This window comes from Oncorhynchus nerka, linkage group LG6 (assembly GCF_034236695.1).
Source record: "Oncorhynchus nerka isolate Pitt River linkage group LG6, Oner_Uvic_2.0, whole genome shotgun sequence".
Lineage (NCBI taxonomy): Eukaryota > Metazoa > Chordata > Actinopteri > Salmoniformes > Salmonidae > Oncorhynchus > Oncorhynchus nerka.
The window spans coordinates 30972882-30995504 of NC_088401.1; the positions used below are offsets into that span (position 1 = coordinate 30972882).

The following is a 22623-nucleotide window of genomic DNA, read 5'->3' on the forward strand; positions in this document are numbered from 1 at the left end:
AGGAACTTTCCAAAGTGATTGTGAGTGACAGAATCCCCAGAGTGGAGGGAGTGCCTGAGAATACCCTGGTTTTAGGTTTTGCTTTTAAACTATGAATAACTATACCTGGGAATAGACCAACACTTGTCGAGAAATTTTACCAGCCACTTTCCCCTTGCCACTGTCAGCATTCTCTCAAACATCACTGTCCCCTAGTGGACAAAATTATACTTTTAGCGCTTTCAGTCAACCCAGTACGTCGCGGCTGCTGTAGAGGGCAGAAGTACAGTTTTTTGCAGTTGTGTGTACTGTGTACAATACATTGAAGGAAGAAACACCCCGGCTGAGGAAAATGGCCGATGTAGAGATGGATATCGCGTCTAGCAGAATGAATAACGGAAACGAGCACGTGTAAGACATTTTAGAAGATTAGACGACCATGCAACTTATTTGTAGTACTTTCACCCGATTCAGTGCTTTTGGCAAGTCGACGTTGTCGTCGGTGTATCTGTTTTGTGCAGCGTTGAAACAGTATCAGGCTAGCTAAATAGAGCTAGCCTGCTAACTCTTAGCTATCCCAGTGTTCGAAAGGCTTTGCTGACATGTTTAAATGTTTTCTATAGCGAAACCATACCATAAACCAATCAAACACGAGTGTCCTAAAATGCAACTTAACATTCTAGTTAACTCGCTAACTATCTGGCTAGCTATGCTTATTGCATACGTAGCTAAGAAGCTAACGTAGCAAGCTAGCCATTGTTTGCTACAGTAGCTTGCTAGCGGTCAGCTAACTAGCTGACTTGGCGGTCAAGTCGGGAAGCAAGGATAGCTAGCAGTTACAGATTTTGTTTACTGTGTTAAAAGTCATATTTTGGACAATTCATGTTGTAGCTATTCAAGTTACAAAAAATGGTTTGGTTTAAATGATATATTTTACCAATCTTTGTACCTTAGGAAAGAAGATTTGGAGAGCCAAGACAAGAGTGGGAGTGAGGAGGAGAGTGGTGAGAATTCAGAAGAAGAAGAGCGGGAGGAGAAAGAAGTCGGGGAGGGGGAAGTAGAAACTAACGGTGAAAAGACAGCGAAGGTGTCCAAACATCACAGCAGTGGCAGCAAACACAAGAAGAAGAAACACAAACACCGCAGCAAGCACAAAAAACACAAGCACCCGTCCGAAGAGGACAAGGACCGAAAGCGCAAACATCGACACAAACACAAGAAACACAAACGTAAAGATGGCTCCTCTTCTTCCGCCCCTGGCATCAACAGCGCCTCCAGCCAGAGAAAGACTCACATCTCCCCTTCATCTGACGACAAGGCCTTATTGGAGGAGTTGGAGAAACAGCGGGCCATGATTAAAGCTGAGCTGGACAGCCAGGTGATGGAGGGGGGTAAGGTGCAGTCAGGCATGGGCCTCATCCTACAGGGTTATAACTCTGGCTCTGAGGAGGGAGACGGAGAGGGCAGGGTCCGGAACGGGGAGCAGCGTCAAAAGGGCAGTATGGGGAAACCCCCCTCCCCCAGGGGTAGGAGTGGTAAAGCCAGACGGGACTCCACAGAAGCCAGCAAGTCCAGCTCTAAGCGCCACAGTCGGAGCAAGTCCAAGGAGAGGACAGGCAAGGAATCCAAGTCGGACAAAACAACCAAAGGCAGCAAAGATGTGGCCGCCAAAGGCCGTGGCCGCAGCAAATCAAAAGAGAGGAAGCGTTCCCAAAGCGGGGGCAGGTCCAAAGAGAGAAACAAGAAGTCTCCTTCCCCCTCCAGCAGGAGGGCAGAGCAGAGGAGCGGCCGCTCAGACAAACGCTCTTCGCCCCAGCCTGACGACAGACCAAACACGGAGCGTGGCAGCCGGAGGTCCAGATCACGGGAGCGTCCAGGGCGGTCGGAGTCAGAAAGAGAGCGAGACAAGAGGCCGACAAAGTCACCTTCCAAGGATGCTTCGTCAGGGAAAGAGAACCGCTCTCCCCACAGGCGAGGAGGAGGAGTGGCCATTAGCCCCTCGAGGAGACGCAGCGCCTCCCCACGTCCCACCAGAGACTCCCAGCAGGCATCTGCTTCAGCTTCCACCTCCAAACAGGGCTCTCCTTCCAGATCAGCCAGGTCCCCAGCAAGGAGAGGCCGCAGTCGCTCCCCAGATGCCAGGAGGAGGGATGCTGACAGACAGGGCTCCTCACCACTCCGGTCTGTTTACTATGGATTAACCTGCAGTCCACCCCCTTATTGTCCTATACCAAACAACAGTAGTTGTCTACATGGCATGGGCAACTATTTGAGGGTGCATACTGTTTTAGGATGGGGCATTAAGAATGTGCTGCTATCCACTGATCTTCTAAACTTTATATTCTCTCCCACAGAAAGCGAATACGCCCAGAAGCAGGGCCAGGGGGTAGAGCGAGGTCACGGGAGACCAGCCCCAGAGGTGCTCCCCAACGTCGCAGGATGAGCCGCTCACCCTTCAGAAGAAGGTCCCCCTCGCCCTTCCGGAGACGGAGCAGGTCTCCAATGAGACGCAGGTGAGATGGGACAAGCTGAAACTTGTGGATGTGCTGAGCCAAATTAAATCTGCAGGGGCTTCTTCAAGCCTCCAGAAGTTAAGATGATGCCTGTAAATAATTGCTTTTGCAAAAGCTAACATGCTGACCACACCGCTCGCGTCGCGTCGCGTGCACTGCAAAATAAATGTACACATACATGTTATTCAATCATTGCACCCACACTGCTTGCGCGTGCCAATGAGCGTCTGCGTTGCCAAGCGCTAAAATAGAAGTCAGTTATATTTGTGACGCTGAACGCAAGACGCAAGTCCTGCCTCTCCCATCTCCTCATTGGTTTATAGAAGCAGATACCTACATGCCATCTTGTCATTGGTTATACCCACATGGGTGATTAAAAAATTAAATTCGGTCAGTATGTCGTGGTAATACACCTATGAAAGTTAGATGCCAATCGTCATATAAAGTCCAAAGAAGAAAAAGCCTGGAAGGAGGAGAGATGACTAGAAACGATTCGATTGACCGTTTTACAGTTGAAGTCAGAAGTTTACATACACTTAACAAATTGTTCAACCACTCCACAAATTTCTTGTTAGCAATCTATAGTTTTGGCAAGTCGGTTAGGACATCTACCCTGTGCATAACACAAGTAATTCTTCCAACAATTGTTTACCGACGGATTATTTCACTTATGATTCACTGTATCACAATTCCAGTGGGTCAGAAGTTTACATACACTAAGTTGACTGTGCCTTTAAACAGCTTGGAACATTCCAGAAAATGATGTCATGGCTTTAGAAGCTTCTGATACGCTAATTGACATAATTTGAGTCAATTGGAGGTGTACCTGTGGATGTATTTCAAGGCCTACCTTCAAACTCAGTGCCTCTGCTTGACATCATGGGAAGATCAAAAGAAATCTGCCAAGACCTCAGAAAAAATATTGTAGACTTCCACAAGTCTGGTTCATCCTTGGGAGCAATTTCCAAATGCCTGAAGGTACCACTTTCATCTGTACAATCAAGTATAAACACCATGGGACCACGCAGCTGTCATGCCGCTCAGGAAGGAGACGCGTTCTGTCTCCTAGAGATTAACGTACTTTGGTGCGAAAAGTGTAAATCAATCCCCGAACAACAGCAAAGGACCTTGTGAAGGTGCTGGAGGAAACAGGTACAAAAGTATCTATAGCCACAGTTAAACAAGTCCTATATCGACAACCTGAACGGCTGCTCAGCAAGAAAGAAGCCACCGCTCCAGAACCACTATAAAAAGCCAGACTATGCTTTGCAACTGCACATGGGGACAAAGATCATACTTTTTGGAGAAATGTCCTCTGTCTGATGAAACAAAAATAGAACTGTTTGGCCACAATGACCATCGTTATGTTTGGAGGGGAAAGGGGGAGGCTTTGCAAGCCGTAGAACACCATCCCAACTGTGAAGCACGAGGGTGGCAGCATCATGTTGTTGAGGTGCTTTGCTGCAGGAGGGACTGGTGCGCTTCACAAAATAGATGGCATCATGAGGTGGGAAAATAATGTGGATATATTGTAGCAACATCTCAAGACACCAGTTATTGCTTGGTTGCAAATGGGTCTTCCAAATGGACAATGACCCCAAGCATACTTCCAAAGTTGTGGCAAAATGGCTTAAGGACAACAAAGTCAAGGTATTGGAGTGGCCATCACAAAGTCCTGACCTCAATCCTATAGAACATTTGTGGGCAGAACTGGAAAAAGCGTGTGTGAGCAAGGAGGCCTACAAACCTGACTTAGTTACACCAGTTCTGTCAGGAGGAACGGGCCAAAATTCACCCAACTTATTGTGGGAAGCTTGAGGAAGGCTACCCAAAACGTTTGATCCAAGTTGAACAATTTAAAGGCAATGCTACCAAATACTAATTGAGTGCATGTCAACTTCTGATCCACTGGGAATGTGATGAAAGAAATAAAAGCTGAAATAAATCATTCTCTATTCTGACATTTCACATTCTTAAAATAGTGGTGATCCTATCTGACGTAAGACAGGGATTTTTTACTCTGTTTAAATCCAGCAATTGTGAAAAACTGAGTTTAAATGTATTTAGCTCTGGTGTATGTAAACTTCAACTGTATGTGTGAATTAATTGTCGGAGTAGAGGACCTTGTGCATTTCAGGTAAAATAACAACTCAACGTTTATCCAAGGACAAATTAGCTAGCAACAGCAAGCTAGGTAAATAGGACAAATTAGCTTGCAACTGCAAGCTAGCTAGCCATAAATGTTTTTAATGCTTTTCGACCTGTCCCCAAATTAATATAATTGGTTCAGAGTTTGTCTTGATATTTCAACCTGCATGTCGTGATTGTTTGGTGTGGGACAAAAATCAATTTGCGCACGTCTGTTTTGGGTACGGTGTAATGGGGATCCTAATAAAATATTATAATATTGTATTACTTTTACAGATACTGGATCTGTGTAGCTAGTTGCAATTATTGTCATCAAATAGGCAGGCAATGCTGTCTGTTAAGTTCATGTTTTGAATATCCCTATATTTCTGTTGTTACGGGGTTATCACTCGGTTATTAGGGCATCTGCGCAGGAGTCTCGGGGTAGATGAACCTGTCCTGAGTGCAATGGAAACCATGTAGTGTGCTATTATGGTTTAGTAAACGTTGTTAAACTGGAACCTTGGCGTTGTGTCATTTCGAATTAACAGTGTTAGCAGAGGATGGCTAATAACTACAATGTGCTAACTCGGTTCGACAAGAAGAGGTCGTATGAAAGATGGAAACATTAACTTGGAATCTGGACGTGAGTTACTAATCTGGACGAGAAAAAGCAAGCTCGTGCGGTGGTATTATCGCTCGAGGGAAGAGCGAGAGATACAGCACTGGAAATATCCGTTGAGGATTTGAACAAGGATGACGGTATTTGAACTTTGATTAGAGCAGTGTATTCTGTGTTTCTTAAAGAAGAGAGAGACCGTAACCATGACAGTGTTACTAGAGATATTTCAGTTGCAGTGACTGACTACATAATTGATTTCCAACAGAGGTACAATAAGATGCGCAAGTATGACATGGTTCTCCCGGATGCAGTGTTAGCTTTCAAGTTTCTAGATACTGCCTGTCTGGATGGTGGGGAGAAACAGTTGGCTTTGACTGCTTGTACTGTGGTGACATTTGCGTCAATGAAGTCGGCACTAAAAATACTTTTGGGTTAAAAGATGTCTGTCGCGCCAATAACAGATGGAATGCAAGTGAGTGATGCAGCATATTACACTGACCAACAACCAGAAGAGGGCGCCATTGCCCGGAACAAATCCACTAGACAAATATGGAAGGAGATCAAAATGTGCCATATACTGATGTAACAGGAAAGCTATATCAAGAATCTTCAACCTATCCACATGGATTCTTCAAGAGCCGTACAAAGGAATTCCCCTCTCTGTGGAATTGAAGCTGATAAATTGAGGTCAAAGATGGGTCAAATTCTATGGGTTGCTAGACAGAGTAGACCTGATGTAATGCTTGATGGCTGCAACTTGGCATCCAACACAAAACACGCTGCTGTACAAACCATTCATGAGGTAAACTGAAATCACAACAGGTGACTAAAGTTTCAGCATGTTGGAAAAGATGACTCTGAAACGAGTTGTCTTCAGTGATGCTTCCCTAGGGAACCTTACAGATGGAGGCACACAAGGTGGACATCTAATCGTGTAAAGGGGTGAAGGAGGAAGATTCTCATCTGTTGGCAGTCAAAAAGGATCAGAAGAGTTGTCCGAAGCACGCTTGCTGGAGAAACACTTGCTCTTGCGGATGGAATGGACAATGCTATCTTTCTTGCAACTCTGTTCTCAGAGTTTACCACTGGTGAGACAAAACAGCATATTCTACCTGTAGTTTGTCACTGACAACTACTTCTTAGTTGACGCTGTGAAGTCAACCAAGTCTGTCACTGAGAAAATACTTTGTCTTGAGATTAGCAGCATCAAGGAACTTATTTGTGGTCGACCACAAAGGAACAGCTTGCTGACTGTCTGACTAAAAAGGAGCATCCAGTCTTGTGCTCCTATAGGCTCACAGTAATGGAAAGTGGCAGCGTGAGTAATACAAATAAAAACTGTCACACAACCCATTTGTAATGAGGGACTTGAATAATACTTGGACATTTATGTTGTTGAAGTTTTATCTTTAAAAAAAAGTGTGAGATTGTGAAGTTCATGTTTTTAAGTATCCCTATTTTTCTGTTATTATGGGGCTATCACTCTGTTATTCAGGCGCCTGCGCAGGAGTCTCGGGGTAGATGAACCTGGCCTGAGTGCAATGGCAAACATGTAGTGTGCGAATACGGTTTAGTAAACGTTGTTAAACTGGAACCTTGTCGTTGTGTCATTTTGAGTTAACACTGTCATGGTAGTGGTAAGATGGTTTCCTTACAGATTATGTCTGGTTCTAGTGATGAAGCTTTGGTGATGTCGGAGTATGAGGCTCATTGGCCAAGGTTGTCTAAATATTTTCTATGTTGTGCGCTGCAGGTCGCCGGAAAGAGACAGATACGGCCGTCTCAGACAGTACGGCCGGCGCTCCAACTCCCGGGACCGGGACAGGAGGAGGAGACATGGCCGGGACGAGGACAAGTTCAAGGGCAGCCTCTCTGAGGGCATGAAGGCCGACAAGGAGTCCTCCGAGGAGGAAGTGTGAGTAGAGGGTGAACACCCACACACAAACAGACAAATGCTACACTGCAATATGGTAATTATCTGGGTGATTATGTGTTTTTGTAAGTGGGTTAATTTTGTTACCAGGCTTGAGGACTTTGATGGTGAGGAGGTGGATGAAGAGGCCATCATAGAGCAGCGCCGGCAGCAGCGACTGGCTATCGTCCAGGTCAGTTCCCCATCCCTCATCCAGGGCTCCAGACTAACATTTCTCCCTGGTGGCACAAACTTTTTCAGTTTGTGGCATCACGCAATAGAAACATGAAGTAATCACTTATGAAGTAATTCAGTGTTTTATTAAGAGGTCTAATAGGCTACTTAGATGGTATTACAGAAATAAATTGTTTCATGTAACACGTCCATGCAGGAATGCATGAATCGAGATATTTTGATGTGCAACCTTAGTCCAGTGATTTTCATGAGTTATATTTAACTGTTAATACAGGACTCAATAATTTTGTTTTGTTCAACAGAGATGTATTTGACCACGTAGACTCATTTATTTGGCGCTAAATGACCACCTAATAAGTGGAAACTCAAACGCATTAGTTAGATTGCTAACTCTAAACAGAATTGGTGTCCACGGGCCCATAAAAATTCGTAAGTCTTCAATTAATTTCTCATTAAGTTTTAAAACATCTTAAATTCAGTTTGCAGAGGTCTTAAAAAATGTGACGGAGATGACTTCAGTGTTTCCGTTATATTGTGCCGGTGCTGCTTAATTGTTCACCGCGGCATAAAAAAACATCCAATAATACTTGAGATCCACGTCCTAGGTTTTCGAGAGCTATCCAGCCATGTGCACCTCTGTGTGTGCACATTAGGGCTGACCCCATTTAATTGACTGTTTGGTCGATAAGCTGTTGGTGTACCGATCATTTTTCAATCAAATCAAACTTGATTTATCACATACGCCGAATACAACACCTTACCGTGAAATACTTACTTACAAGCCCTTATCCAACAGTGCATAGATAAACAGCGAGTAGCAGCAGTGTACAAAACAAATGGGGGGGGGGGGGGGTCGTCAATATAATAGTCCAGTGGCCATTTGAATAATTGTTCAGCAATCTTATGGCTTGGGGGTAGAAGCTGTTAAGGAGCCTTTTTGGTCCTAGACTTGGCCTTCTGGTACCGCTTGCCGTGCAGTAGCAGAGAAAACAGTCCATGACCTGGGTGACTCAAGTCTGACAATTTTATGGGATTTCCTCTGACACCGCCTATTATATTGGTCCTGGGTTGCTGGAAGCTTGGCCCCAGTGATTTACTGGGCCGTACGTACTACCCTCTAGCGTCTTGTGGTCGGATGCCAAGCAGTTTCAATACCAAGCGGTGATGGAGCCAGTCAAGATGCTCTCATTGGGGAAGCTGTTGAACTATTTGAGGATATCAGGGCCAATGCCAAATATTTTTAGCCTCCTGAGGGGAAGAGGTGTTGTCGTGCCCTCTTCATGACTGTGTTGGTGTGATTGGACCATGATAGCTCCTTAGTGATGTGGACATCGAGGAACTTGAAGCTCTTGACCTGCTCCCCTACAGCCCAGTTGATGTGAATGGGGGCATGCTCGGCTCTCCGTTTCCTGTAGTCCACGATCAGCTCCTTTGTCATGCCGACGTTGAGAGGTCTCTGACCTCCCTATAGACTGTCTCATCATCATCGGTGATCAGGCCTACCACCGTCATGTGGTCTGCCAACTTAATGGTGGTGTTGGAGTCGTGTGCGGCCACACAGTCGTGGGTGAACGGAGTACAGGAGGAGACGTAGCACGCACCCCTGAAGGTCCCCTGTGTTGAGGGTCAGTGTTGCAAATGTGTTGTTGCCTACCCTCACCACCTGGGGTCGGCCCGTCAGGAAGGCCAGGATCCAGTTGCAGAGGGAGGTGTTTAGTCCCAGGGTCCTTAGCTTAGTGATGATCTTGGATGGCACGCTGGTGTTTAACAGTGAGCTGTAATCTGTGAACAGCATTCTCACGTAGGTGTACCTTTTTGTCCAGGTGGGAAAGGGAAGTGTGGAATACAATAGATTGTGTCATCTGTGGATCTGTTGGGGCGGTATGTGAATTGGAGTGGGTCCAGGGCAATAGTCATTTAAAAAGGATACCTTGGCGTTCTTGGGCACAGGGACTATGCTAGTCTGCTTGAAACATGTAGGTATTACAGACTGGGTCAGGGAGAGGTTGAAAATGTTGGTGAAGACACTTGCCAGCTGGTCAGCGCATTCTCTGAGAACGCATTTGGCAATCCGCCTGGCCCTGCAGCCTTGTGAATGTTCACCTGTTTAAAGGTCTATGGACAGCGTGATTACGGAGTCGTCCAGAACAGCTGGTGCTCTCATACATGGTTCAGTGTTGCTTGCCTCAAAGCGAGCATAGAAGGCATTTAGCTCATCTGGTAGGCTTGCGTCCCTGGGCTGCTCGTGGCTGGGTTGCCCTTTGTAATCCATGATTGCTTGCAAGACCGGTGTAGTAGGATTCGATCTTAGTCCACTATTGATTGGTCGCTGGATGGCGTAGCATAATTTTTTTTATAAGTGTCAGGATTTGTATCCCGCTCCTTGAAAGCGGCAGCTCTTGCCAGCTCTAGTCCAGAACCTGCTGGTTTTCTGTCCTACCTGACAACTAATTGCACCAACCTGATGTCCCAGGTCTTAGTCTCTGATTAGAGGGAACATTGAAAAAGCACAATGTAATTGGCTCCGAGGTCCAGAGTTGAGTTTGAAGGGCCGAGGCCAATATGCACAAACAAAAAAACATGCAGGCAAATGAATCTCTAAAGAGTCAAAAATATATCTGATTACTCTGGATCGTATTATGACACATCAACATATCCATCATGCTTTCTCTGAACATGTTAGATGAAATAGATAACTTCTTTCATGTCTGTCTTGGCAGTGAAAAGAGTCAGTCTAGAGCCCTCCTGTATAGCTGACTTGCGTCAAAGTATGGTCATTTGATACCTGATTCACTGAATAAGGGAATTATTTTATTAGACTTTGGTTGTAGGCTAATGTTCTAATGTAAAGGCATAGCACCTCGAAGAGAGCTACAGGGTGTATATGCTTCTGTTCCAGCCCTATTCTAACACACCAGAATCTACAAATCAACTACACAACAGGATGAGTTTTATACAGTAACAGTGCTGTATATTTGACTTTAAGGATTTTTTCCTCTGTGATATTGTTATAGTATTGAGTATCAAAAGCCGGTAATGGTATCGAAGACAAAATTCTGAACACTTTGTGTTTTTTGATCTGGCTAATGATTAGCTCTTTGTGGTGGTCAAACAAATGCAGATGGGAAACCCCCTGCTTCAGCCAGCTATAGCCTAACCACTATACTACTATATCCATAAGGCTCCAGGAGAATGCGCATTGCTAAAATAGCACACCTGCCTGCTAATATGAGCCATGTAGGCAATAGACTCAGGTGAAAGAGCTAGCCCTAAAAATAAAAAATTAATAAAAAGCCCAACAGGCTCATTTCTGGAAAGGAATATTTGCAGGTGTGTTGCTCACGCAGACCTCAAAATTGGTATGAAATGGCATTCCAAGTGGCATTAAAAAGGTTGTCTTAAATTCAACTTCATGTAACCTGCAGATATCCTGATTAATCTTATCTTTACAGGAATCGTGAGGATAATGTTTGATTGTTTGACCAAATCATGGTTTTGGCTCCTTAAAAATAAAATGACGTTTGGAGTGAGGTGACCATGTCGAATGGGCAGCTCGCACAGATGCGGCCAAATACAAGTCGCTAAATGAGACTACATGGTTGTCTGGAGCCCTGATCATCACATCTGCTGTTGAACTGTACATAGCTGTTGCAGGGATCCCCAGCCCAGTGTTTCATATTTGGCTACTACTCCAATATAGGATGTTTTCTGATTTGCCTTTTCATTATTGAAATTGACCCCCTCGAAACCCATATCTTGTTTTTACTTAATTCCATTGTTGTGACCACTCTATACCTGGCACTACCTCTCTCTCCATGTGCAGAAATACCGTGGCGGCAACGAGGACAGCATGGCGTCCATGGCGTCGGAGCCCAGCAGCCCGCAGAGCAGCACACGGAGCCGCTCGCCCTCGCCAGACGACATCCTGGAGCGTGTGGCGGCCGACGTCAAGGAGTACGAGCTGGAGAATCTGGACACGTTTGAGGAGAACATCAAGGCCAAGCAAGGCCTCATCACGCAGGAGAAGGATGGTGAGTAAAAGGGATTCAGGTTGGGAGAAAATAAAGGGAATATAGGGAATAGGGTGCCATTTGGTCTGCTCTGTATTGCCGTCTCAAAATATTAGCTCATATGCAATGTGCAATGTGGGTGGGTCATCTTGGTGCTAACTTTTTATGTTTTTAGTTTATTTTGAAGTTTACAGGTGTTCTTTAGTAATACAGGTTGTTTGCTGAATGTGCCCGCATTAGCTGTAACTGTGGCCGTGTCTAGACTTGACAGTTCATACAGCTTTAGTATTCTGATCATAGAGTTCTGATCATGGAATGCATCTTCAACTATATTTTAAATGTGCGTACCGTGTCCACAGTGTGTCTGGATTCCCTTTTCCCGCGCTATATTCAGACTTTATTTAACGAGGCAAGTCAGTTAAGAACACATTCTTATTTTCAATGACGGCCTAGGAACGGTGGGTTAACTGCCTTGTTCAGGGACAGAACGACAGATTTTTACCTTGTCAACTCGGAGATTCAATCTTGCAACCTTGCGGTTATCTAGTCCAACGCTCTAACCACCTGCCTCACGAGGAGCCTGCCTGTTACGCGAATGCAGTAAGAAGCCAAGGTAAGTTGCTAGCTGGCATTAAACTTACCTTATAAAAAACTCAATCATAATCACTAGTTATAACTACACATGGTTGATGATATTACTAGTTTATCTAGCGTGTCCTGCGTTGCATAAAATCGATGCGGTGCGCATTCGCGAAAAAGGACTGTCTTTGCTCCAACGTGTACCTAACCATGAACATCAATGCCTTTCTTAAAATCAATACACAGAGGTATATATTTTTAAACCTGCATATTTAGCTAAAAGAATGGTTAGCAGGCAATATTAACCAGGTGAAATTGTCACTCTTGCGTTCCTTGCACGCAGAGTCGGGGTATATGCAACAGTTTGGGCCACCTTGCTCATTGCGAACTAATTTGCCAGAATTTTACGTAATTATGACATAACATTGAAGGTTGTGCAATGTAACAGCAATATTTAGACTTAGGGATGCCATCCGTTAGATAAAATATGGAACGGTTCCGTATTTCGCTGAAAGAATAAACGTTTTGTTTTCAAAATGATAGTTTCCGGATTCGACCATATTAATGACATACGGCTTGTATTTCTGTGTGTTATGTTATAATGAAGTCTATGATTTGATAGAGCAGTCTTACTGAGCCATGGTAGGCACCAGCAGGCTCATAAGCATTCATTCAAACAGCACTTTTGTGCGTTTTGCCAGCAGCTCTTCGCAATGCTTCAAGCATTCAAGCTAGTTAGCGGGGTGCGCGCTAATAGCGTTTCAAACGTCACTCGCTCTGAGACTTGGAGTAGTTGTTCCCCTTGCTCTACATGGGTAATGCTGCTTCGAGGGTGGCTGTTGTCGATGTGTTCCTGGTTCGAGCCCAGGTAGGAGCGAGGAGAGGGACGGAAGCTATACTGTTACACTGGCAATACTAAAGTGCCTATAAGAACATCCAATAGTCAAAAGTATATGAAATACAAATCGTATAGAGAAATAGTCCTATAATTCCTGTAACTACAACCTAAAACTTCTTACCTGGGAATATTGGAGACTCATGTTAAAAGGAACCACCAGCTTTCATATGTTTTCATGTTCTGAGCAAGGAACTTAAACGTTAGCTTTCTTACATGGCACATATTGCATTTTTACTTCTCCAACACTTTGTTTTTGCATTATTTAAACCAAATTGAAGATGGTTCATTATTTATTTGAGGCTAAATTGATTTTATTGGTGTATTATATTAAGTTAAAATAAGTGTTCAATCAGTATTGTTGTAATTGTCATTATTACAAATAAATGTAAAAAAATCAGCCGATTTAATCGGTATCAGCTTTTTTTGGTCCTCCAATAATCGGTATCGCCGTTGAAAAATCATTATCGGTCGACCTCTAATAACAACACAACAAAAACTGATGACAGAAGCTAACTAGCCAGCTAACCTCTCGCTAGCTAGCAATCAATGCTAAAGGGATTACACATGGGTCGATATAACTCCAGCCAACTTCTTATATTTATTGGCTAGCATTTTTGAGGTAGCAAACACATTCCTCTCACACTAGGAACGTATTTCCTCCCACTTTATAATGAAAAGGTGCCTCTTGGTCCCAAAACACAAGTTTTCTGGAGACTTTTGGAAGGAGTGTTGATGACGTTGCCCACTGTATGCACTTTTGATAGCCTGATTGCATATAGACTGAGGAGAAATCCACACACAATGTATCCCAGACCACCTCCCTTACCATCTGGTCAGCCAGATCTGAACAAAATCGGACCCGCAAAAAAACAGTCAACATCAACAGTGAAGAGATGACTCTGGGATGCTGGCCTTCTTGGCAGAGTTGCAAAGAAAAAGCCATATCTCAAACTGGCCAATGATGTCTGTGTTCTTTTACCCATCTTAATCTTTTATTTTTATTGGCCAGTCTGAGATATTGCTTTTTCTTTGCAATTCTGCCTAGAAGGCCAGCATCACGGAGTCGCCTCTTCACTGTTGACGTTGAGACTGCAGTTTTGCAGGTACTATTTAATGAAGCTGCCAGTTGAGCACTTGAGGTGTCTGTTTCTCAAACTAGACACTCTAATGTACTTGTCCTCTTGCTCAGTTGTGCACCAGGGCCTCCCACTCCTCTTTCTATTCTGGTTAGGGCCAGTTTGCACTGTTCTGTGAAGGGAGTAGGACACAGCGTTGTATGAGATCTTCAGTTTCTTGGCAATTTCTCGCATGGAATAGCCTTAATTTCTCAGAACAAGCATAGACTGACGAGTTTCAGAAGAAAGGTCTTTGTTTCTGGTCATTTGGAGCCTGTAATCGAACCCACAAATGCTAATGCTCCAGATACTCAACTAGTCTAAAGGCCAGTTTTATTGCTTCTTTAATTAGCATAACAGTTTTCAGCTTTCCTAACATAATTGCTGAAAGGTTCTCTAATAATCAATTAGCCTTTTTAAAATTATGAACTTGGATTAGCTAACACAACGTGCCATTGGAACACAGGAGTGATGGTTGCTGATAATTGGCCTCTGTATGCCTGTGTAGATATTCCATAAAAAATTAGCTGTTTCCAGCTACAATAGTAATTTAAAACTTTAACAATATCTACACTGTCTTTCTGATCAATTTGATGTTATTTTAATGGACAGAAATGTGCTTTTCAAAAACAAGGACATTTCTAAGTGACCCCAAATGTTTTAATGGTAGTGTAACTATTCAGACCCTTTACTCAGTACTTTGTCGAATCACCTTTGGCAGCAATTACAGCCTCGCCTTTTTGGGTATACGGTACAAGCTTGGCACACCTGTATTTACGGAGTTTCTCCCATTCTCTGCAGATCCTCTCAAGCTCTGTCCGGTTAGATGAGGAGTGTCGCCGCGCAGCTTTTTTCAGGTCTCTCCAGAGATGTTCGATCAAGTTCATGTCCGGGCTCTGGCTGTGCCACTGAAGGACATTCAGAGAATTTGTTCATCTTTCCATTGATCCTGACTAGTCTCCCTGTCTCTGCCGCTGAAAAACATCCCCACAGCATGATGCTGCCACCACCATGCTTCACAGTAGGGATGCTGCCAGGTTTCCTCCAAACGTGACGCTTGGCATTCAGGCTGAATAGTTCAATCTTGCTTTCTTCAGACCAGAGAATCTTGTTTGTCTGGTCTTTTAGGTGCATTTTGGAAAACTCCAAGCGGGCTGTTGTGAATTTTACTGAGGAGTTGCTTCTGTCTGGCCACTCAACCATAAAGGCCTGGAGTGTTGCAGAGACTTGTCCCCTTCTGGATGTTCTCCCATCTCCACAGAGGAACTCTTAATCTCAGAGTGAACATGGGGTTCTTGATCACCACCCTGACCATGCCCTTCTGCCCCGATTGCTACGTTTGGTCCGGGCGGTCAGCTCTAGGAAGAGTGTTGGTTCCAAACTTCTTCAATTTAAGAATGATGATGGCCACTGTGTTCTTGGGGACCTTCAATGTTGTAGAAATGTTTTGTGCTTCAACACAATCCTGTCTCTGAGCTTTAAGGACAATTCCTTCGACCTCATGGCTTGATTTTTGCTCTGACATGCACTGTCAACTGTGGGACCATATATAGACAGGTGTGTGCCTTTTCAAATCATGTCCAATCAATTGAATTTACCACAGGTGGACGGACTCCACTCAAGTTGTAGAAACATCTCAAGGATGCTCAATTTCAAGTCTCATTGCAAAGGGTCTGAATACATATGTAAATAAGGTGTTTCTGTTTATTATTTTGTAATCATTTGCAAAAATGTTTTTGGGATTTGCCATTATGGGGTATTGTGTGTAGATTGAGGATTTTTTCAAATCCCCCTTTTCAAAAATATGGAAGAAGGGGTCTGAATACTTTCCGAATGCCCTGTAAGTGTCAAGTGTAGACACTGCCTTTGTGGCAGACTGGGCTGTGTAATCTCAGGTTTCCTCCCTTCCCCTTCCTCCAGGGCCCCTCTCTTATAAGGTGTGCTGGCATTGACAGGGGATACAGCGCAATGGCTCTCTCTCATGTTTGACACCTTTGTCTCGTGTGGTAGAAAGTTGCAACGTGGTGACGTTACACATATGACTAACATTGACCAAATGCGGAGTTGTAAATTAGTCTGGTTCCCCAGTGGTCATTCATTTCACGTCATATTTTTGGGCCGTAACATGTGCCGGTTGAAGCATGTTTCCGTTAAGTGTACTAAATCTCTCGTTTCCTCCCTCTGTCTGTCAGGACCCAAAAAGCCCTCGGCCCCTGATATGTTTACGGAGTCGGACGTCATGTTTGAAGCAGCCATTGATGTAAGTCTTACAGGAGCCTCACTCTCCTCCACTGATCTCCAGCCATGTTTATATCTCTGATCTTTAGAGTGCTACTCTGGGCTAAACATGCAAGCCCATCTTCTGAGTGATCTGTCTGTGGCAAGTAGTTCATTATGCGAGTGTGGTTGAATGTTTGGTCATGTTGGTCTACACAGAGTGCCAGGATGAGAGCAGCAGGTGTTGGGGGGAAGGACTTCAAAGAGAACCCCAACCTCCGGGACAACTGGACCGATGCAGAGGGTTACTACCGTAAGTGCCCTTGACTGGACACACTCTTACAAATGTTACGAATTCACCGATGAAAGGCTGCTGAGCTTTTCGCTCTCTCAATCATCCATGTTTGCAAACAGTCCATGTCGTCTTAGTATTCCGCTGTGTATGAGTGCAGTCCTTTTGATTTCACTATTGGTTAATAGTGTTATTGGAGGCCTAGTAACTGGATATCTCATTGAGAAAATAGCCAAGACTTTCTAAACATGCCCCTCGTGTCTATCCTACTGTGTTTTAGGCGTGAACATCGGGGAGACGCTGGACAAGCGTTACGACGTGTACGGTTACACAGGCCAGGGAATGTTCAGCAACGTGATCAGGGGCAGGGACACGGCCCGCGCCGGACAGGATGTGGCCGTCAAGATCATCCGCAACAACGAGCTCATGTAGGTCCTCGGGCAGGCAGCCTCAGGACTCAAATGGCACCCCGTTCCCTGTGTAGTGTACTACTTTTGACCAGGACTCTGGTCAAAAGTAGTGCACTATGAAGGTATGTAAGGTGAACGAGCTAATTGTTAGTCGCTCTGGATAAGAGAGTCTGTTAAAAGACTAATGGAGCCATTTGAGACGCATCCTGGTTCGCTCATGGTTTGGGGAACATATTGCCTTCGGCACCACATTTGAATGTGCCCTCATTAGAAGTATTCTAGCAACGTCTATGTGGATCGTCCAGGGCTTTTTTGGAAAATATATATTTACCTCAATAGAACCTACCTAGATAAATAAACCAATAGATGCTGACCTTGCTGATTTTGTGTTTTGGGTCTCCAGGCAGAAGACTGGCCTGAAGGAGCTGGAGTTCCTCAAGAGGCTCAACGACGCCGACCCAGACGACAAGTTCCACTGCTTGCGCCTCTTCAGACACTTCTACCACAAGCAGCACCTGTGTCTGGTGTTCGAGCCCCTCAGGTACTAACTGGGAGACTACCACTACTGCACTGTGGCAGTAGTGGGAAATAGCAACCTATTCCTTTTACTACTGCTCAACATTTGTGCACTATAAGGAATAGGGTGTCATTCCATGTCCTCAGTGGCAGGACACACCGTGTTTTGTCATCTATCACACTTCTTCACTGGCTCTAACTCATGGCTCTCTGTGAAATGTGTGTCTCAGTATGAACCTGCGCGAGGTGCTGAAGAAGTACGGTAAGGACGTGGGCCTTCACATCAAGGCTGTCCGCTCCTACACCCAGCAGCTCTTCCTGGCACTCAAACTCCTCAAACGTTGCAGCATCCTCCACGCTGACATCAAGCCTGACAACATCCTGGTACGAGGCCCATATTATCATCACATGACTGTTACAACTGCACTGAGGCCGGGTCGTGTTCAACGGCACAAAATGGAAGAAAGAGGACAAACTGGGAGAGACTACCTGGATTTGTCCAATAAAAAAACACTTCTTTTCGCTTTGCGTTGAAAAATGTATTGAAGCGTTTTGCGATACTGTGCCGTAATGAATATGACCATGGCCTGAAGGTCCCATCTAACAGTGTCTGTTTCTCGATCTCTCCCCTGCAAGGTGAACGAGTCGAAGACCATCTTGAAACTCTGCGATTTTGGCTCGGCGTCCCATGTTGCAGACAATGACATCACGCCGTACCTCGTCAGCAGATTCTACAGAGCTCCAGAAATCAGTACATTTTACTTTGCGATTGTTTGCTTATAACTTTAGCTGTAATAGAGCTCTCTGATGTTGTCCCTGCTTGGATCACAGTCCTCATGATGTCTTGTCTCTGTCACAGTCATTGGGAAGCCGTACGACTACAGCATAGACATGTGGTCAGTGGGCTGCACGCTGTACGAACTCTACACCGGCAAGATCCTTTTCCCTGGCTCCTCCAACAACCACATGATCAAACTGGCCATGGACCTCAAGGGCAAGATGCCCAACAAGGTAAACTGTCCACATTACTGGACCTGGCTGGTCTCTCCTAGCCTTAGTCTCTCTCTCTCTCTGTGTTAGATTTTGACAGGAAGTCATAACCTGGGGCATTGTACACTGTGCTGTAGCATACAGATGATGTAATGGTTCTTTTGTTCTCAGATGATCCGGAAAGGCCTGTTCAAAGACCAGCACTTTGATCAGAACCTCAACTTCCTCTACATTGAAGTAGACAAAGTGACCGAAAGGGTTTGTTTATGTTATACTTTTCAGCTGCTCGGTTGTTTGGGAAATTATCTAAGAAATGGGTTAAAAACAGCTAGATTTGCTGGGCTAGTCATGAAGGCTCATTCAGATGCTTCATATTTTTTGAATAGTTTCTCACTGTGGTCCTCTGTAGCTCGGTAGTGCATGGCTCCAGTATACTGGGTTTGAACCCTGGGACCACCTGTATGTAAAAGATATGCTTAAAAGCATCTGCTAAATGGTGTGTGTATATATATTTATTTATTTATTTATTTATTTCCCTCCACCCACTCCTTCTCCATCCTCACCCCACCTCCCTCCACACACCACAGGAGAAGGTAACCGTGATGAGCACAATCAACCCCACCAAGGACCTGCTGTGTGACATGGTGGGTGGCCAGCGGCTGCCCGAGGAGCAGAGGAAGAAGGTCCTAGTCCTAAAAGACCTGATCGACGGCACGTTGATGCTGGACCCTGCCAAACGCATTAGCATCAACCAGGCCCTGCAGCACCCCTTCATCCAGGAGAAGATCTGAACTCAGACCAGTCCAACAATCAACCAGGCCCTGCAGCTCCCCTTGATCCAGGAGAAGATCTGAACTCAGACCAGCCCAACCATCAACCAGGCCCTGCAGCTCCCCTTGATCCAGGAGAAGATCTGAACTCAGACCAGCCCAACCATCAACCAGGCCCTGTAGCACCCCTTGATCCAGGAGAAGATCTGAACTCAGACCAGCCCAACCATCAGCCAGGCCCTGCAGCACCCCCTTCATCCAGGAGAAGATCTGACCTCAAACCAGCCCAACCATCAACCAGACCAGCCTTGCCAGGTAGAAATACAAGACGCCCCATTGAGAATGTTATGGATAAATTGTTTCCCCTATTTTGATTATGATGGGTACGATAACCTGGTATGTTTTAATTGTAAATAAGTAAAATAGACATTCATGAAGAAGAAAAAATAATTTTGATTTATCATAAACCCCACCCCCCTCCGGCAGTGATGCAGCAGTTATGGACTATTTCTATTTAGCTGGCATTGAAGTGAATGACATTAAAATAATAAAATTATTGTAAACATGTCTAATGCATTGTCGAAGTATCTGAGTGTAGGTCGGTTTAGAAATGTGTGTTGTGTACTAGTCGCATCAAGGAGATGCATCATCTTCAACGGTAAAAATTTTAATGATCACCAACATTGCTCATTCTGCGACTGTGCATGCTTTTGAATGTGCACCCCTTCGTTGTGCTCTAGATGTGTCTAGCATAAGCCTGTGTACTGTTAATGCTCTCTGTAACCAGGTTTCCAGCCAACCTTTTTATGCGAGGAAAGTACACGTTAGATACAAAAATGTCAAGACAGGCCGCCTGATGGAAACGGCACGTTTTGTTGGTGAACTTTCCAAAATGTCTGCAAAATAAAACACCAGACAGGGTGGGATGTTTTTGTCAGTAAAATTCATTACGCGAGAAATGGCAGAAACGTTTTTGTTTGATGCTCCTTTCCTAATAAATATAGAGGGTCTTATTCTGGTGACATGATTGATGCTTGACTGCCGTTTGACAAATACAAATAATCTCACTTTTATCCATAATAATCTCATGTCGGTAGCCTAACCGCACTGTATCTGCAAGCTGTTGGCTAAAGCACATGTACTAAGACCAGAGCGGGTACTTTCTATATATAAAGCAACTTTTGTTGTGCCGAAAACCATCTGTGGAGTTGAAAATGTGATGGAAACCAATTGAACTTATTCTGTACATTTAAATGAACTGCGCTACACCACGTTCAGCCTTTTATCTGTCATTTTGATGGAAATATCTCTGGTGGGGAAATGTGCATATTGTTTTTGTGGATTTTAGAATATTCACCAATTGGATGGTAACCTAGTGTGTGTGCGTAGCAGCATTGATGTCCCACATGATGGCACCACAAACCCCATTTCACAGGTCCCAGGCCTGTGCTTAAGGAATGGACTCAACAGTAGTACTGTACTCCCCTCGAACAATAAGACCGTTCCATTTCAAGGTCGGTCATTGTGTTATTTTACAGAACAGAGCAGCCCCACTGACTCCAACGGTTTCACATATTTCCTCCTCTCTCTCTGACACGGTCCTGGCTATAGGCTCTCAGATTTAAGTGCCTCCTGTATGAGCCTTATGTGTAGAACACAGAACAATGCCGGCCTGTGAAAGCCACCACCTCGTTCTCCTCCCATGTTGTATATATTCCATTGTTGCCACAGTCTTTCTCCATGTTAAAGATTTTCATGTTTGATTTGTTTCTTTTCTCATTGAGGGAAAAAATATTGTGATTTAAGCAAAGAACTGAGATGTGAAAGAGCACCTTCAGTGCACCACCACTTTTAGTAATAAAATATTTCCTATTCAATATTGTTTTTGTTCCTCTGTTCTCAAGTATAATACAATACAAATGTACACCAGTGTAATTTCTCTATCTATTTCCTGAATTAAGGTAGCCCAGTGGTTAGAGCCTTGGGCCAGTAACCGTAAGATTGCTGGGTCGAATCCCCGAGCTGACAAGGTAAAAATCTGTCTTTCTGCCCCTGAACAAGGCATTTAACCCACTTTTCCCCGGTAGCCTGTCATTGTAAATAAGAATTTGTTTCTTAACTGATTTGCCTAATTAAATAAAGAATAAAATAATTAAGCATTCTAATTATTGATGGGGTTCTGTGGCTAAGGCAAATGGATTACTGGGTAGAGGGCATCCTTGTCTTCAGTGTAATTTCTAAGCAATGCCTTGTTGACTTCCTCTGTACGTTTGGATGTTGACTCAGAAAGAGATATTGAAAACATGACCTCGCACTGATGGGTATCCCCATCTCTCCATTTACCAGTGAAGTTTTGCCCTGAGAGCACCAACCTGGCCCCTGACTCCCACTACCATTTGAGTCTGAGGCAGACTGAGAAGACATAGCTAGAGGCAGAGTCACGAAGAAGAGAACTGTCTTTCTAAAGGAGACTGGTCTTCAAAGCCAAAGAGCCCATCTCATGTGTCCAGTTGGAACCATTTTTAGCTCTTCTCATTGCTGAAATCTTCTGACGCTAGGTAGTAGGTACCCTTTTGAGAGTCCTCCATTTCCTCTGTGATTGCAGTGGTAAGAGCATTTAGGAAAGGGTCTTCCCATCAAAGTCTCAATGTCCAGTGGAAAGGCAAAATGATGTGAATCCCGGCTTTACTTACGTCAAGGGCACCTAAAGGACTTGAAATGGATGCTGATGGGTTGGGTTGCCAATGTTAAAAGATTGGGTGAATTATGGGCATTGTGAAATGGCAGATGGTGAAGAGATCAATCTGAGAGATTCGGGGACTGATGAGCCATTACCTTTGATCTCTGGACTGGAGCCACAGAGAATCTACGGAGGGAAAACCATTGGTCAAAATAAAATAATCTCAGTGCATCACAGAAGATTGGGGATTCACTGTATTTGCACATTTTCTTATGTATTTGTCATTTAAATGCAATTCTTACTCCTGATCAGAAGGGGGCAACAAAAGCACAGAATGCTTCTCCTTAATTCAATGTGTAAGAAGTAGTTTGATACAGTCAGTGAGTTTGACCAGTGGCCTAGCAAGTTGCATTTCCCTTTGGTGTGTGTACTTTATCCTCTTAGATAAAAAAAAAAAATGGTATTTGGCGCTAGACATTAACCCAATATGTTGGCACGACATTTGATTTGAGAGTACAGAAGCTCTGAACCGGAGGTTTATACATCAATTGTTTAGTGATTTAATCCCATTTCAAGGGCAGTGAATTCTTAGTAATGTGGTTTGTCTCATGCAGAAATGGCAGTGACGTTCGCAGTCAATGAATGGTTCATTCTATCCCATTTACTTATGTGTTATGGTGGGTTGATGACCTTAGTCCAACAAACCCATGTAACCAATGGAAGATCGGCCCCTTATCCATCTGAGTGTGTTTTATATCGTATCTAAACCAGCACACATGCAAGACAGGAGACTTTAAA

General features: G+C 44.3%; 1 protein-coding gene across 1 annotated transcript; it reads left to right on the forward strand.

The window, feature by feature from the left end:
* Positions 1–283: 283 nt before the first annotated feature.
* Positions 284–21022, forward strand: LOC115130328 (serine/threonine-protein kinase PRP4 homolog). Its single transcript, XM_029661356.2, has 15 exons — positions 284–390; positions 934–2160; positions 2334–2492; positions 6995–7156; positions 7265–7346; positions 11172–11379; positions 16143–16210; positions 16387–16480; positions 16740–16887; positions 17273–17410; positions 17616–17769; positions 18022–18136; positions 18245–18396; positions 18547–18633; positions 18963–21022. Exons 1-15 carry the CDS (start codon positions 332–334, stop codon positions 19164–19166), a joined length of 3057 nt encoding a protein of 1018 aa, XP_029517216.1. The 5' UTR covers positions 284–331; the 3' UTR covers positions 19167–21022.
* The last annotated feature ends 1601 nt before the right edge of the window (positions 21023–22623 follow it).

What these genes read in the sequence shown, in the direction of transcription:
- LOC115130328 (XM_029661356.2), top strand. Translation starts at nt 332, where the DNA reads ATGGCCGATGTAGAGATGGATATCGCGTCTAGCAGAATGAATAACGGA. An exon ending in CAGGGCTCCTCACCACTCCG is followed by an intron (nt 2,161 to 2,333) that starts GTCTGTTTACTA and finishes TCTCTCCCACAG; the next exon opens with AAAGCGAATACGCCCAGAAG. An exon ending in ATCCGCAACAACGAGCTCAT is followed by an intron (nt 16,888 to 17,272) that starts GTAGGTCCTCGG and finishes TTGGGTCTCCAG; the next exon opens with GCAGAAGACTGGCCTGAAGG.